This window comes from Lutra lutra, chromosome 2 (assembly GCF_902655055.1).
Source record: "Lutra lutra chromosome 2, mLutLut1.2, whole genome shotgun sequence".
Lineage (NCBI taxonomy): Eukaryota > Metazoa > Chordata > Mammalia > Carnivora > Mustelidae > Lutra > Lutra lutra.
The window spans coordinates 198780265-198798939 of NC_062279.1; the positions used below are offsets into that span (position 1 = coordinate 198780265).

Here is an 18675-nt window from a genome sequence, read left to right on the forward strand (position 1 = left end):
GGCCTCCTATTAGTGGTATTTAACAAATGAAGAAACACAAAGAGCAAATGAGTGGGTACATGCATGTATTATAAGGGAAAACTCTAAGGGGATAAACACATCCAAAGAAGACAGAGGGAAGGAAAGTTAAGGGAAAGTAGAGCTGAGGTCAGAAAGGAGGGATAAATATGAAGGTTATTGAGCTTAGAAATTTGTGTTATGCATTTGGTTGTGATGGGAAGATCCTGGAGCGGTGGGGCTGTTCACAGGAGAGTGACATTGTAAGAGGTGTGTCTTTGGTGAAAATATTTGAAAACTGAAGACTTTTTCTTTCACTTCATAGAATATTCCAATCTTTTTTGCCCTTCCATTATCTTCCATTCTATTGAATCCCCCTTAGCATCATTTCCTTTCTTATTCAGGTTGAACATTAAAGGGTTTTTTGTTTGTTTGTTTGTTTTCAGAAGGAAGTAACATATGACATATACTTTGAAAGGGTGGAACAGGAAGAAGCTGAGAGAAGTTTTCTTTGTTTTCATAGAACACTGCATCCCTTAACACTCTGATTGAATTCCATTCTCTCTATTCCCTATCGGGAACTCCCTTTCTTACACAGCCCAGACTTTATCCTTGACTATTTCAAATATTATCTTCATACTACATACAACTCTTCTGCCTCTCTGCACTGAATCCTGTCGGGAAAACCCCCAACCATGAACTCAATGTCCGCCGCCACTCCATCCAAGCAGCTGAATCTTAAAGTAAGTTAATTTTCTGAACTTTTGTCACCAAAGTGTGTTTATCAAACTTTGTCTTGTTGGCATTAGAGTTAGCTGCCTTCCTCAACACTCCTTATACGTTCGGTTAATCCTACTAAAAAACAACCTTTCTATTTTGTAGATTAAATAGTCTTGAGTCTATCAAGCTCAAACACTATCCACCACTACTACAATACTTCAATAACTTGATAAATCTCAACATAACTTAATTGTCTCCTTCCGGTTTCAAATAAACTTTTTGTCAAAGCTAATAGCTCTTTTGATGCTTTTAAAAATTTTCTCTGTAATCTCTCCTTTTTAATAGATTGTTGTAAAAGTAATAATGATTATAATACATGAAACTAAGCAGTTATGTGCAGGATAATTTATATACTTGCCTAAATTAACCTTATAATTATTACATTACTAATAATGATTAATACTATACCTTAAGGTGAGGAAACTGTATTAGAAAATGAATAAGTTGCCCCCAGGTGCACGATTCTACTTGGACCTATTAATATTTCCTTTCTGGTAATTTTTATAATTCTTTCTTTAGCTATTTCTTCTAGGTATTTCACATGGATATCTCTTCTTTACACAAACATTGATATTTTCTAGGACCTCAGATATTTTCTGACCTCAGCCACTTCTTTTTAACTATACATATTTTTCCTATATGATCTTATCCACTTTAATCATTTTAATTGCCACATACAATTAGCCAATTAAAATCAGCTCCTAATTCTCTGGATTCAACTCTGTAACTGCTGTCCCTCAAATTAAGATTGGTGAGCCAAACTGAGTTCTGAATATTTCCATATTTGTTGACTTCCCAAATGAAAAAGTGAACAATATGAGGAGCAATGTGTACGCATTGCTAGTAGTCAAAACATTATCCCTAGTAGTCAAAACATTATCCAGTATTCATGAATTCACAGGTTATTCCATATATTCCAGACTTAATATTTTATTATAGTAAATTAAACTGGAGCATAGCAGCTATCATGGCTACTTTTTGAGATCAGTAAATAATTTTCAAGGCTTTGTCAGAGTCAGTCTCTCCAGATTCAGATTAATTTCATTGATAATTAAAAAAGATTTTAAAAATATTAAAGTAGGAAAACATTACAAAAATATGGCTATTGCTTGCATACTTATGGCAACAATACTTTGTAGTACATCTTTATTGAGTATTTCTCTTGTAAGTTAAAAACCTTGACAATTCCAGGAGTGTAGCTGTCAGTAACAAAGGAAAAGGCACCCTATTTCCATTACTTCAAAAGCACAGGATGTGTTCTTGTCCATCACTATTCTAAAATCACCTACTGTCTGTGGAGTATTATATTGTACATAACAAAAGAAAGCTACTGTTATGCTCATTTTTCAGGTCCATTCTTTCCAACTGTCAAATATATTCCACAGGTTTCCTATACAGTTGAATCAAAAAAATAACGAACTTAATAATACCCATTTTTTTAGTATAACAATCTGAAGTAAGGGGGTAATTAAATTTACACCTTTTTAACTTCTTCATTCACAAAAAAAGTACTATCTTTGGAGTTTTAAATTCCAAAGGCCTTACTTTAATGTTGTCCTCAACTACCTTTTACCCACTGGTTGCTTTTCTCATATTCTCTAGGCTCTAAAATAGTACTAAGTGACTAAGTAAATGATCAAGAGAAGAAAAGAAGAATGGGAGGAAAGAAGGAGGGAAGGAAGGAAGGAAGGAGAGAATGAAGGAGGGAAGGAAGGGAGGGATGGAGGGAGGGAGGAAGGAAACAGATCTTCAAATTCTCTGTTTCTTTCCCGGGCTACATTGAGTCTACTGATGAGCCAAATCAATTTATAGTTATAGCCAAATAAGTCAAATTGATAGGTTTTTATTTTTTTCAGATATCATGCTGATTTATTTCAAAACAAAAGAGGTAACATTAAATGAAAGACTTCCTATAAATACCCCTAGAGGAAAGGGAGTGAGGCATAAGTGTCCAGAGCAAGACCAGATCTACAGCCATTAGTTTCCATGCTGGAAACAAGGTGTCCTCCCCACAACCCTGATATAAAGATGTTTCCATTTGTAAAAGACACTCCTCTAAGTCGCAGTTAGACAGACTTTCATAGAGTGCCTATAAATACGTATTTACATCCTCTCTTGGTTTGAGAAGTTAGTAACACAGGGTGTTGTTTAAATCTAACACACCACAAGTCTGAATGATCACTTCAAGACTACACAAGAGAAGACTCATCAGGGGAATTTTATTTTTTTTTTAATAACTAGGTTCAGAATGGACTCAGGAGTTCACATAAACTGTAAAATGTTCTACTCAGGTACTCTCATGTTCTTCTGAAGAACTGAGGAGTGGGGCAAGTCATCCCCTCTCCATCAAAGCTATCTGAAGAGGAAAAATAAAAAACTGAGGAAAAGGAGAAGGGAAAATCATTATTCGAATGAGATATCAATGCTTTTTTCCTTCTGGAGCATTCTAAAGTACTAAATCACAAGTGATATGTGAATAGATAAACTGAGACAGTGAGACAAGGGAGAAAAGATTTTAAATATTGCTAAATCTGGGATTTTTCCATTCTCAAATGAATTTTTTGGAACTCTAAAATTATAATTGAGTTATCCTTTGTTGGCTGTTAATTATTCCAATAGGAACTCTTTATCTTTTTATATTCTTCGTGAAGAAGAAATACGTACTCATCTTTAATAGAATTAAAGAATATTAATTGATTAATTAATTATTAATTAATATTAATTAATTATTTTAATTAATTTATTATTTATTAATTATTATTTATTAATTATTAATATTATTAATATTAATAATATTAATAATTAATATTAATTATTAATAATTATTAATTATTATTTATTAATTAATAATTATAATTAATTATTATTTATTAATAAATTAATTATAATTTATTAATTATTTTTATTTTTATTATTAATTATTTAATGCTAAGCATAAGAGCTTCATTAAATTAATAGTCACAGTAAGACAAAAGTCAAATTAGGTAAAATTGTGCTTCTTGAATTATCTATCATATAATAATTTAAGCTGGTATTATTTGAACCAGTTATATAGAATTTCTGCTCAAAGCACACTAAATAAAAGGTGAATGTGCATTTTCTCACATAGTTTCTTTTATCTATATTTATCTGTGTTTTGGGGCCGTTACATATAATCAAATTGATAGGTTCCCAAAATAATAGTAGGATAAGGGGAGAGGTCTTCTAAATTATTCGAGTGCCATATATTAGACAATTAACAGACAACATAATATGTGTTTGAAAATCTGGCTCCATCCAATTAAATCCTCCTATTTCAGAAACCCAGATAAGGCTAACAGGAATGATTTTAGAGAGATCAATAAATACATCAGTTAACTTTATATTGTTAATCTTTAGGTCACATGTGCTGTACAGTGAAGTACAGGCTAATTTAAAAATAACTGATCTATACTGAAGAATAAGATATTATCTTCTTTAGGTATAAATTCATACTTTTGTTTAACCAATTAACATTTTTATTTTCTTTCTACAAAAATGTTAAAATATACCAAAGAGAAATTTTAGCACTATAAACAATTTTAGGAGATTTGTTTGCTTAATTTTTTCCTCTTTTGTTCATAATGACTCATTCTAAAAGGATTTAAGACAGCTTGCAAAATAAGTAAAACAGAACTTTTTTTTTTTTAAGATTTTATTTATTTATTTATTTATTTGACAGACAGAGATCATAAGCAGGCAGAGAGGCAGGCAGAGAGAGAGGAGGAAGCAGGCTCCCCGCTGAGCAGAGAGCCCGATGCGGGGCTCGATCCCAGGACCCTGAGATCATGACCTGAGCCGAAGGCAGCGGCTTAACCCACTGAGCCACCCAGGCGCCCCAAAACAGAATTTTTTTAAAAATAATATAGATATTTTGATAAGGGAAAAGCAAGGCTAGAGGAAATGATATAAAGTCGGAGATGCAGTAAGATTCCCAAATAAGGTGCCATAATTCCCTGTAGAGTTCTAAATATGGCTAAGAAATTTGACTCTGAAATTCCTGGGAGGGAAGAAACAAAAATAAGTGCAAAAACAAGAGATAAGTAATATCAACGCATCTAGGACATGAAAGTATATCCATAGCTCCAGAAAACCCTAGGTATTGGGACCTGTCAGGAATTTCTCCAGTGCTGTTTATAGGAAAAGAGAATGAGGCACAGTTCGTTGTCCCATATATCTTTACAACTTAAAAACAATGGTAAAACCTATTGGTTTCTTGCTTTTGTAGTCTCTCAACAAAAAAACAGACATATAATACCAAAGAACATTATAGCAAAAACCATCCAATATGTGGTCAAACCATGTTAAATAGGTAAACAGATGATATAAAATTTAAAATATATATATGTTTTGAGAAATGGATGGAGTATATAATTTCCTGGGCTACTCCCATGAATAGAATTTTGCAGCCTAGGTCTTGTTATGAATAAGACACTAAAGCATTCATGATCTCATCAAAAACTTGCAAATATTTCATGTTATTGGAATATATTTAGCATATAAGTAATACATTCTCACTTCACAAAAAAATATATACTATAGAGGATAAAATGAATTATGGAAATTATTTTAAAAATCAGACATCATCTAATTAGAAATGATCCACTAAATACTTTAGCTATATTTAACATCTGAATATTCATTTGACAATATATTATGAACCTGATATCATTATTAATAAAACACTTTTTGGCATTTATATTTTTCACATTTTGAGATATTAATGTTATAAAAGTGTCATGTATATATATTTTTAGTTAAGAGTGGAGATAATTTATGTTTGGGGGGGAAGGGAGAAGACAACCAACTAGAGATTGGCTTTACTTTCTTTAAAGAAAATTTAGCCTAATCAAGACACACACCTGAATATAGGGCTGCCCCACCGCTTTTCAGAGAGAGAGGGAAAAAATGGATGATTAAGAGCCTAAAGGTTTATGCCACAGCATACAGTGGCAGCAACATTAGGACTGGAAATTTTTCCAAGTTGTTGACACTAATCTCCTAATTATTCTGCAAAAAGAAAATCCTAACACAGCACCCACAGAATGGCTACTTTTAAGCAATTTTATTTCATAGTAAGCACTCCATGACAAATTAATTGCAAAAATGTATCCCTAGGTAACTAAATGAGTTCACTCCCTCTTAAAGTTTAGTTAGAAGCCAACTGATTATTGAAGGACATTTCAGAAAAGGGTAATTTTGTTTTAGCATCATTCCTATTAGGTAACAACAGTAGTTAATAGCATAGGCCCAAATTTTCTATTGAGGGTGCTTCTAATCAGACTAACAAAACCATGCATTCTTTTGTCTCTCTCTAGGAGAAGAGAAATAACTAAGATATATATTGTATCTTTTCTGAAACAACCACTTTATAAAATTAGTCTTCATAAGCTCACTCAAAATGAAGCTTCTACTGTGGGCCTGCATCTTTTATGTTGCTTTTGCAAAGGTGAGTGAGGAAATAGACTTTAAGTTATAACAATAGTATAACCATTGAACAATCATAGATAGGAATTCATGTTATTGACATAAGTTAGTATAGCACTGATAACAACAAAGCAGAGAGATATGTTAATGGGCATGAGGTTTGTTGTGCCAGACTTTTCAAAAGATACTTTAAAAAGCAAAATAATAAAGTGTTATCTAAATGGCTAACCAGCAAGGAAAAGAGGTTAGTTCAAAAATGTAGTGGGCTAGAGGAGGACAAAGTTAGAGGCAGCCAGAATGCCATGTAGATTGTTTTTACAGAGTTTATATCTTCAAATTATAGAAAGCTGGGTTGGGCTTCCTCTGGCAATGATGTTCCTTTGATAGAAGTGTTTAGGTAGAGTCACAGGAACACCTGGTTCAACGGACATAATGACTTTCAATGCAGCATAAGCAGATGCGACTCCAATGTAAGAGATAGCTGATGGAAAATTCTTAATTCTAGCCAATGAGTGTGCTAAATAGCCTCTTTTATAAAAGGAGAAAATTATGACACTTGCCTCACAGAATGGTTTTGAGCATTAAATATTTATCCAAAGTGTTTATCAGAGTATCTAGGACTCAAATGCTACTTTGTATTATTAATATTATTATAATATTATATATACTTGTATTATATATTGTATAATATATAATTTATATTTTTGTATTTGTATTATATATTATTACTTTGTATTATATATTATCATAATAATATTAATATTAATACTATTGCAATTATTATCATCCTGGGAAAATTTCAAGGTACTTTTTTATATCTCCTAAAATTACCTGAATTAAACTCTAATTCTTAAAATAGTAAATGATGAGTTTCTATACTATTTTTTATTCTTGTGCATAACCTGTGGTGAATTCATAAAATACATTGAAGCTTCATTGGAGAACAAGTGAATATATGATCCTTGTGCAAGTGTAAACAAGTGGCACTTATACGTGTACATGCACACACATACACACACACAGAATGCAAACAAAACTTGAGAAAGACAGCAACAAAACTCAAATATATGAATAACAGCCAGATAGTCTTTCAGATTTACAGATTACAAACCCAAATCCTTCAGCAACAGTAAAACTTTCTAAGACAACTAATGAGGTCAAAAATATGGTTGATCTCAGGTGGAGCCCCAAGAGTCAGCTCCCTGCTCACCGGGGAGTCTGCTTCTCCTTCTCCCTCTGCTCCTTCCCCCACCCCATACCCTCCCCCCTCCAGCTTGTGCGCTTGGGCGCGCTCTCTCTCTCTTTCAAACAAATGAATAAAATCTTTAAAAAAGAAGAAATAAACTATACTAATAAAACTGTACAAATTCTTCAGTAATATGGAAATCTGGGTACAGATGTTTTCAAATAAATAACCATAGTGAATTAATTTTTCCTTTGTTTTAGAAGCGTTTCCACTTCCCTGATGAGGTAAGACTCTTTTCATTTACATATGAATGTATTTGTTTTTACCTTAAAGTGTATTTTAAAGTCTCTGATTCCTTTACACTGTAGCTTTGGGACTACTATTGCTTTTAAAATATTAGTGCTATTAATCTATTCTTATTTGAAGAAAAATGTTTATGGAATACAAATGTAGAAAGGTTTTGAAAATAACTGTTAAAATGAAAACAGTCTGAGATACTCTTTTTATTCTTTTGAATTTCTTATAAGAGTTAATATATTACTTATGAGAAACTAGGGATCTATGGTCACAGTACAAGTCACTGACATTTGTCTCTGTGATAATTCTGAAACCTTTATCACTTGTGCAACATACATCATAATTAAGGATGAAAATATGATGCTAAAGGAAACATTTTTAACTTAGCAATTCAGGAAACCAAACCAAATTGAAAAGAAATGTTATATATAATATTAAATTCTTTTTTCTTCCTTTTTTATTTGAGTATAATTGGCACACAACGTTATATTAGTTTCAGGTGTACAACATAGTGATTCACCTTCTCTATATGTTATGCTATGCTCACTACAGTTATATCTATAATCTGTCACTATGAAGTGCTATTATGATATCTTTGATTCTAAGCTCTACGTTGTGTCTTTTATTCCCATGATTTACTCATTCCATAAGTAGACGTCTGTATCTCCCAATCCCCTTCACCCATTTTGCCCTCCTCCCACCCCCTTCCCTGGCAATGATCAGTTTGTCCTCTGTATTTAAAGATTTGATTCTACTTTTTGTTTATTCATTGCTTTGGTTTTATACAATGTTAAATTTTAATGAGGAAGCTGGACTGACTGGGAGACACAGTAACTAGGTCTGAATAAAGAAATCTTGTTTGTTCTTTCTAATACTTAGGATCCCAATATATAGCACGTGGGACAGACAGCACATAGTAGGCACTCATCTTATACTTTTTAAAAATAAATCCACCAAGAAAAGGCTTAAAATATCCCAAATCCACTGAGGAACAATTTGCATTTATTGAGAATTTATTTTGTAAAGCCTTGTTTAGTCACAAGGGTAATAAACACGAATGATGCTCTAATGTAAATATCTGGTATACATAAGCCAATTAAGCACTGTATGTGAACGTTTACAAATAAACATGAATGAGAAATTTAATGATAGTGTAGAAACACTGGTACTAATAGGATATTAATATTGGCCATAGCATATCTATTTTGTAAGAATGTATTTAGAAAGCAGAAGAGTCCACATAGTCATAGGAAAACAAGGAAAACAACTATCACTTCAGAAAGAAAATTCCAAGTTGCTTGGACACTTTTGTCAGTTATAGTCACTCTGAATATAGGTAGAGATCTAAAGAATGGTATTTTTCAGTGGCATGAAATTTAACACAAACATTATTTTCTTTGTTGTTTTAGAAAGTTCTCTCAACTCGTGAAAAGGTAAAATGTGTTCTTATTTATTTATATTTTAAGATACTAAAATGTAGTCTGTATTATTTTCTTTTTTAAATAGCATTTTCAAAAAATAGTATTTTCTATCTAATAATGTTAAATAATTCAGTATTACTTTTTTTTCCCTTGAAAAGCTAAGTAAGTAATTTAGAAATGCATTCTTTGCTTGGTTATGATGGGTCATTAAAAATGCATGTATAGGGGCGCCTGGGTGGCTCAGTGGGTTAAAGCCTCTGCCTTCGGCTCAGGTCATGATCCCAGGGTCCTGGGACTCGAGCCCCGCATGGGGCTCTCTGCTCAGCGGGGAGCCTGCATCCCCCTCTCTCTCTGTCTGCCTCTCTGCCTACTTGTGATCTCTGTCTGTCAAATAAAAAAAAATGCATGTATAAATATAAGCATATGTGTATTTATATATCCTGTAATTTTCCTATTCATAGTGGTATCTTATCCAGTTTCACTGCCTGCACTTTAGATTAAATGCTTTAAACTGGAATTTAAAGTTACATATCACAGAAAAGTACTGTTGATAAAGAAGGCAATATTTTCTAATAAATATGAAAAATGGATATATGTTCATAAATGGTGTCTGCCATTGACAAATTAGCTTATAATATATGTAAAGAAAATGTCAACTGGCCAGCATTAACATAAATACATAAGAAATATTAAACATAACCTATAATATTTTAAAAATATTTATGTTACAAACATTTAAGATTCTTTAAATTATAAGTGAGCTATGCACTGAATCAAAGAATCTAGGCTCTTGATACATAAACTAATATATACCAAAACTGCATGAAAAATTTATGATAGGAAATAAAATTTTGTGGATGTGAGACCAAGAAATGTCTTAATTTTCTGTAAATTCCTACATAATTTTGTGACCTTGGACCTCCCCGCCAGTCTCACATACATGTAACAGACAAATCTGGGGCAACTGAAGTTTGTAGAGGTCCTTCTACAGAAAGAAACCATTTGAAATTTAATAGTGAATGCATGAGAAACATTTATGATCTCTCATTTAAAACACAAACAGGGAGTGCCTGGGTGGCTCAGTGGGTTAAGCCTCTGCCTTCAGCTCTGGTCATGGTCTCAGGGTCCTAGGATCGAGCCCCACATGGGGCTCTCTGTTCAGCAGGGAGCCTGCTTCTCCCTCTCTCTCTCTTCCTGCCTCTCTACCTACTTGTGATCTCTCTGTGTCAAATAAATAAATAAAATCTTTTAAAAAAAATAAAACACAAACAGCACAGGGAAAATTAAATGTGAAAAGCCAGGGGTAGATATTGCAAAATGCTCACCACATTAAGTCCAGCTAACATCCATCACCACACAGTTACAATTTTTTTTCTTGTGATGTCAACTTTTAAGATCTACTGTCTTAAGAACATTCAAATATACAATATGGTATGAACTATACTCAATTATATCTCATTTTTATTTATTTATTTATTTATTTTTGAAAAGCCAGCAGTCACTCCTCCACATCCAGTCTGGTTTCCTTCTTAATAACAGTTAGAGATGCTTGACCTTGATGAGTGGACTAGGATGTTATAGGATGGGAGAGGAGATCAAAAGGGTGCATGAAAGAGGTATATCTAAGTGAATGCTTTAGTGGGGCCCTTAAGATGTCTGAGGGCACTAAGAGCAGTGGGTTGGGCAGAGTGTACAGAGAAGGAAGCCTGGAAATACCAAGTCTGTACTGGGCACACACTTTCCTTCTATTTTCTCCTAGACTAAGCTGGTGTATTGTTCAGTTTATAAGACTCTGATTTGCCTTAACACAAAATATTTCTCCCAAAATTGAGATTTATTCAATATTCTCAAGAAATTATTAGTTTCTATCACAAAAATTATGGAAATATATTAGCCTTAAGAAAGAGACTAAATTGGAATTCTCATCAAAAAAATCTTCACTCCCTGTATAGCATCATGGTCATAACTTGGGTAATATATAGATAACATAGGTATAAACAATCAACTTCAACTGATTTCTTTGCTTCTCCTTTAGGATTACAGTGGCAATCATTACCCTCTTAACCCATCTCTGAATATTCCTTATCCCACATCAGACAATAATTTTGCTCCTCCTTTTCATCCTTCAGGGAATGAAATCCCCAATTACCATGGGAATCCTGACCCTGATTCAGGGGGACCCTCATATCCCTGGATTCTCAGTTCTCCCGGAGCTCTCCCCTACCACAGTCCTAGTTTTCCTGTAACTACTTGGCTGTCCTCCTCCACTCCTCCTACTCCTCCTCAGAAATCTTCCCTCTTTGCCCTTCCCTCAAGTATGCTTGGAGGACCTTTTTTCCCAGACAGTGCTCCCATGCCTAAGCCTGCTGAACCTTACATAGCCACACCTCTTGTAGCTGTACCTACTACACCTCCCAACCCAAAGCTTATTGCCTTTGAGCCTGGGCCCTTAGAGCCTGATGATGCCGAGCCTGTGGCTTCAGAACACCAGCCTTCTACTTCCCTGGATTAGGTGGGTTGCCTAAACCTTATTCCCATAATGCACAGAATTTGTAGGAGAGAAAAGAAACTGAATCTCCCCATAAGGAAACAAGTATCACTTAAACATTTTGAACAGCTTTATGAAGATTCAATTGGCATACAGCAAACTACAGGTACTGAAAAGGTTTGCCATGGTAAGTTTTAACATATCTATATACCAATGGGGGAGGGGAATCCCACTCTCCTCTTTCTCCTATCCCTAATCCATTTTCTGTCCTTACAGATTGGCTCACATTTTCTAGAATTGCATGTAAACAAAATAATACTGTAAATACTGCTCCGTGTCTGCCTTCTTTCACTCAGCATAATTATTTTGAAATTTGTCCATATAGTTAAGTATATAGTAGTTGTCTTGTCTTTTTTTTTTCAGAGTAGCATTTCATGATAAGACCGTATCATTCATTTTATATATATATATACATATATATATATATATATATGTATATATATATATATGACACATTCATCTATTAGTAAACATTTTAATTTCCAAATTTGATGCTACTGATTTATTTCCATTTATTTATCTATTTGTTAATGCATACTGTACTGGTTAAAACCTCCAGGTCAGCGTTAAATAGAAGTGATCACATAGACATCACTGCCTTGTTTCCGATATTAGGGGAAAACATTGTTTTTGTTTTTCCCATATACACTTGTTCATGGGCTTTATTTTACAATGGCATTAGGTTACAGTGCTGTTAAGGCTTTCAAGCTGTAACAAAGAAACATTTTTATCTAAGGCTTCTTTTTCCCATTACGGAGATCAAACCATTCTGAGTAGTCAAGTTTATGCGCTGTGAATTTTGAAATTTTTCACTCTTACGAGATCAAAAACTTTTCCCTGCCCTCTGTGAGTACCAGATATTGTTCCATTTTGTCTTTCAGTGGTTCTTTAAACCAGGCTTCAGGTGATATCATCATATAAATAATCCATACTCAGTTGAAAATATGAGGGTAACCTCTTTAGATCTTTGTATCTTTATCTTTGTCTCTCTCTTACCTCTCTGATGCTCTGCTCTGTGAATTTCAGCTACCTTGTCTTCCTGGACTCCTAGCTCCATTTCCCTTCACAAAGGCCTGGAAATTCTCCAGGCAGTAAGCTAGGACAATCATAGGGTTCACTTTATTTTCTTCCTTTCTCTTAGGGATCACTGTCCTTCACTGCTTAACGCTCAGATCTCAAGAACCTGCTGCTTCTCCCATGTTTGGTATATTTTTAAAAATCTCTTCCAAGTAAAAGAGTAAAACCACTTTCTGTTACTCATCTTGACCTGAAGTATTGTGTTTTTTTTTTTAATGATCATTCTTTAAAAAATCTTCAAGAAGCAACTATTCCATAAGTTTTAGTAGATGTAGTCCAAGAAATGGACTATTTTATAAAAGGGAAAGTGGGATTCCCAACTTCATGGAAGAAACTCTGAATTCAGGGCACAGACTGAAAAGAAATGGGAGCTTAAATCCACTAGTGAAAATTTTGCAGTAGGCCGCCATTAATGGAATGCTCTAGCAATCGTTTCCTCCATGGAGGTACCGATTTTCTTCCAGTCCCTTTGTTCCTGATAAAGATTGGGATCAAGTTAAAGGGTTGTCTGAAACTGCTCCAGAGAAGTCTAAAGCGTAGGCCTTATTCTACAAGACCCCACACATTAACACTTTCATTCAGCAGGTTCCTCTGATTCAAAGCACTTTCCATCTACAGCCTATGCTGTGGCTCACATGGGGGCAGAGGGAAAATGTTGGAAAGTATGGATAAAAAAAGGGGACTTGATTTTTAAAAAAGGGGAGGGGGGCTTGAAAACACTGCTAAATACTTGGACTTTTTCTTTAGCCAAAAGGAATATATCAAGGATCTTCCTTGAGAAGAATGATTTGACCAGTTCTCCATTTTCAAAAGCTAAATATGGTGGCAATCTAGAGTATTCTAAATATGAGTTACAAAGAGATCACCAGGATACAACTTCCAAGAGAATAAAGATTATTCAAGAAAGATAGGCCCACTATTATGAAATGAAGTACATTTTATCATGCACGAAAGACCTTTTTGTTTTTAGGTAAAGAAATGACATTTTCTAGAAAAGAGAGTACCAATCCTTTATTTCTGTAAGTCATACATGATACTGAGATTTAAAAATCACACATTAAATAGACTAAATCTCATCATGTGAAACCACCTTGGAATATATTTTTACTACATGAAAACAAGAAAGGGGAGTGTGGAGAAGCATTGGTCCTGTGTCCTCAAGCTTCTGCAATTATAAACTTATGTCCTGTGTAAGGAACTCAGGAACTGAGTAGTTTTTCCTTAAAACTGATCCAAAATGATTATGATGAATATTCTAAAATAATAGTGGTTGATGAAAGGAAGAAACTTCCATAGGAGGTATAGGGGTTGAATTGTGGATGAGAGGAACCACTGCTAAAGCTGGCACAGATCTTTCTCTATTATAACTATTCAGCTTCCCTTACCCCACACCAAGAGCCACTGCCTCAGAAAACATGAACAATAATTTAGGCCTGAAATCTCCCAGTCCCTAACTCTTGCCCCCACAAATGTGCCTTCCATCCTCTGTTATACATTAGCCTGAGAAGAAAGGCATTGGTCAAAAAGCTCATTTGTGCTCATTCCACCTGAGCTCATCTGAACAAAATATTTGGTTACTCATTCCTCACTCCTTCATACTTTCCCAAAGCTGTTCCAATTTTACTGTTATAAAATTGGACAGGAAAAATGTCAAGGACTTATTTTACTTTATTTCACAAGCCAAATCAGAATTTCTATTGAGGTAGAATTGAAAATCAAATGTGAGGGCAGTTAATATCATTGGTTATGTCTCTTAATAACAGTTAATGTCAAGGCAATTAAAAAGCTTTAAATTTTAATGTTGCTATATTCTTTGGTTTTTTAACTTATTTTCTATTATATTAGATCAAAAGGTATTGGTTGGTAAATTAGTTGAAGATATTACATAAATTTAATAATTTCATATTTTCAGTAAGCATTCATGTTTAGTTTCTTACTATATTAATTACTTAATTCATAATAAGTAACAGAAGAAATGTGCCACTTTTCCGGAAAAGTCTCTTAAGGTAGAGAAGGAATTTTATTTTACATCATTCAGTATCAGAAGATTGTGTTGATCTGGAACGAAGGCCCTCACACAAAGGAATCCTATATAATGTATACATGCATGCAAATAAAGCATAATATTGAATAACAATGCATTTTAAAATAAATTGTTACAAGACTACATGCATCATATATACAATAAGATAGAAGAAAACAAACGAATCTCTTAAATGTGCATCTTAATCACAGTATAGATTTGTAAGTAAACTTTTAAAATAGTCCTTTAACATTAAAATCACAAAACAATATTTTGCTATAAATGTAATTTTATTCTATTATATAAAACTAATTATGTTATTTTCCTTTTTCCAGATACTGTTGAACACATCAATGAAATCTACAAAAACTTTTGGAAAGTCTTTTCCAAAGACTTTCATTCTGTTATATTAAAAACACTATTCTCCCATATTGATCAGCTTGTGGTTTTTTTAATCAGACTTCCTTTATACAGAAATGATATTAATGTTTTACTTTTTCCATTCAAAATTTTAAAAAGGCTATTTCCTAAATATGTAAATAATTGTCAGAGATTTAAACATATGATGGCAATATGTGTCTTTCTTTTGAATAAACACTATTCAAAAAAAAAAAAACCCAGCACAAATAGAATTTTTTAATGGTTTGTTTCCAAATTGTGACAGAAGGTAAAGGGGAGACAACCATCATTCCACAGCCCTCCCCATTCTCCTTCCCTCAAGATGTTTCATCTCTTTTTTAAAATATTTATTTAGGGGCTCCTGGGTGGTCCAGTTGGCTAAGCATCTGCCTTTGGCTCAGATCATGATCCCAGGGTCCTGAGATAGAGTCCCATACGTGGCTCCCTGCCTAGCAGAGAGCCTTTCTCCCTCTCCTTCTGCTGCTCTCCCTGCTTGTGCTCTCTCTCTGTCAAATAAACAAATAACCTTTTTTTTTAAATTAAATATTTATTTAATATCAATTTACATAACACTTGCCAGTACTAAGCAATCTTCTAAGCTCCTAACAAATGTTAACTTAAGCCCATATAATAACCATTAAGTAGATACTATTATCATCCTCATTTTAAACATTAGGCAGATGAGTAACCGAGAAGATAAATGATTTACCAAAGGTTACACATTAAAAAAGTGTCAGAAACAGAATGAGAAATTACACCAAAGAACATGGAGTTAGTATTTTATAAAAATTAGAAGACACACAAGTTGACATGAAATTGAACATGAAGGTTATATTCACTTCTTCTGCCTGCTCCAATAAATTAACATAAAGTTGGGTAAATTAAGCCAACAAAAATGCATTCTCTCACAGTTCTGGAGGTCAAAAATCAATTTTACTGGGTTGAAATTAATGTATTGGAAGGGCCATGGTCCCTGTATAAGCTTTTGGAGAGCTTTGGCTCTTCTAGCTCCTTTCTGTGGCTGCTAACTTTCTTTAACTTGTCTCTGGATCATTCTAATCTTCAAGGAATCCATCATCAAATCTCTGTCTGCTCTGAGCTTTTCATTCTTTTCCTCCTGCTTGTGTTGAAATCTTCCTCTGCCTCCCTCTATAAGAATACATGTGACTACATTTAGGACACCTCAAATAATCCAGTATCTCTCCATTTTAAAATTTAAATCACAATTTAATCATATATCTCAAAGAGATATTTTTGCCAAATTAGGTAACAGTCACAGTTTCCAGAGATTAAAATAAAGATCTCTTGGGGAGACATTTCACATCCTATCACATTCCATCACAGCGACAGGATAGAATTTAGACGAGAGTTAGGTGTTGCCTTGATGAAGGAGTAACTCCTTAAGTTAAATCACCCTACTCAGACATGGGAAGATTGATGGTATCTGAGCAATGAGCGAATGCTTTGGCAAGCACACAGCTTCATATCTTCAAGCACATGAATCCCTGTAAGCCAATTAAATCTGTTTGAACCTGAAAACCAAGGGAAAGAAAATGAACGTATAGGGCTGAGTTCCTAGAGGAGACTCGACATGAGGGAGGAAGGAAGAGAACCTGAAGAAGTAGGTTAATACTTTTAAGGCTCCCCTGGGACTGCTTACAAGTAGTAGAAGGAGAAACCAAGGGCAGAGGGTCACTGACGGAAAGTGTGGTGGAAAAGTGGAGCAAAGTGAAGTAGCTGCTGCTAGTGCGGTGACATGGGTTATGGTTGGCCTGGAAAATTCAGAAGCTGAGAAAAAGGTTTTGAAATTTTAGGGCCCAAAAAGACACAAACTTTGACATCTTTATAATTTTGACTCATTGTAAGATTGTGCATTTAGTAACACAGTAATACTATTACTATTCTCATTTTAAACAGTAGGAAACAAACATGTAATTAGCAACAGACATGTAATGAAGATCTTGAAGAAAAAAGGAACACTAAGGACAAAGGAAAGCTTGGATAAAAGTTAAATGAGAGCAATGTCCCAATATGCAAAAATTTCCAAAAATTTTGAAATTTCAATGCCACTGTCTAAAAGTAAAAAGAAAAGTCAGAGAAAGACAAATACCATATGATTCCATTCATATACAGAATTTAAAAAACAAATGAACAAAGAAAAAAAGTGACAAACCAAGAAACAGACTCTTAACTATATGGAACAAACTAATGGCTACCAGAGGGGAGGTGAGTGGGGATGGGTGGAACAGGTGAGGAGGTTTAACAGCACACTTCTCATGATGTGCACTGAAGTAATAAAAATGTATACAATTGCTGAATCACTATAGTGTACATCTGGAACTAATGTAACATGGAATGTTAACTATACTGGTATTCAAATAAATCTAAAAAAAAAAGAAAAGAAAAGAAAACCCTATGGTGGGAGTAAAATTTCCCCAGTGAAATAAATGGTGCTACAAATGACAACAATCTGAGAAACTCCTGATGACAATACTTACATTCAGAGTTATAAATAAAAATAACTGGCACAACCAGCTAGTATCTTATGGAAGTGGTAACATTAATCTTCTCTATTTTCTCATTATTTCTTTATCCTCCCACATACTAAGTTTTGACAAGCAAAAGCAATATGACAAAGATCAACACTATACTCATTTCTGGGAGTTCTCTTGGAAACCTGTAAGAATGAGAATTTATGGCCCAGATTGCAGTTGCTGAGTATAAGACCCAATTCCATCCAGCAGGGCTAATGAAATGTTCAGACTCACCTGAATAAGAAAAGGAGGAAGTCTCTTTTTTTTTTCTTTAAAGAAAACTTTGCAAGGAGAAACAAATTTAATTTTTTGAGAGTTTAAAGATGGAAGGAATTTGTATTAATTTCAGTGCAATTTTTGTCACTGACTGAGTCAACCTTAACTAGTAGGCTTGAGAAATATTCAGTTTGACTTATTCCAGAGCCTTCTAGGAGCAGCCTCTGAACTGCTCACTTTTTTTTTAATTTAAATTCAATTAGCTAACATATAGAACATCATTAGTTTCAGATGTAGAGTTTAGTAATTCATCAGTTGCTTATAACACCCAGTGCTCATCACATCATGAGCCCTCCTCAATGTCCGTTACCCAGTTACCCCATCCCCCCATCCAACTCCCCTCCAGTAACCCTCAGTTTCTTTCCCACAGTTAAGAGTCTCTCATGGTTTGTCTTCTCTGATTTCTTCTCATTATGTTTTTCCTTCCTTTCTCCTATAATCCTCTGTGCTATTTCTTATATTCCACATATGAGTGAAACCATATGATAATCATCCTTCTCTGATTGACTTATTTCACTCAGCATAATATCTTCCAGTTCCATCTTAACATGTAAATGTTAAGATTTCATCCTTTATGATGGCTGAGTAATATCCCATTGCAGATAAACACCACATCTTCTTTGTCGATTCATCTGTCAGTGGACACTTGGGCTCTTTCCATAGTCTGGCTATCGTGAACATTGCAGCTATAA

The 18675-nt window shown here is 34.0% G+C and overlaps 1 protein-coding gene across 1 annotated transcript; it reads left to right on the forward strand.

The window, feature by feature from the left end:
* The first annotated feature begins 651 nt into the window (after positions 1–651).
* On the forward strand, positions 652–15199 carry PRR27 (proline rich 27). Its single transcript, XM_047719975.1, has 6 exons — positions 652–740; positions 6114–6244; positions 7669–7692; positions 9115–9138; positions 11162–11638; positions 15110–15199. The coding sequence occupies exons 2-5, from the start codon at positions 6197–6199 to the stop codon at positions 11636–11638; spliced, it is 573 nt and encodes a 190-aa protein (XP_047575931.1). The 5' UTR covers positions 652–740; positions 6114–6196; the 3' UTR covers positions 15110–15199.
* The last annotated feature ends 3476 nt before the right edge of the window (positions 15200–18675 follow it).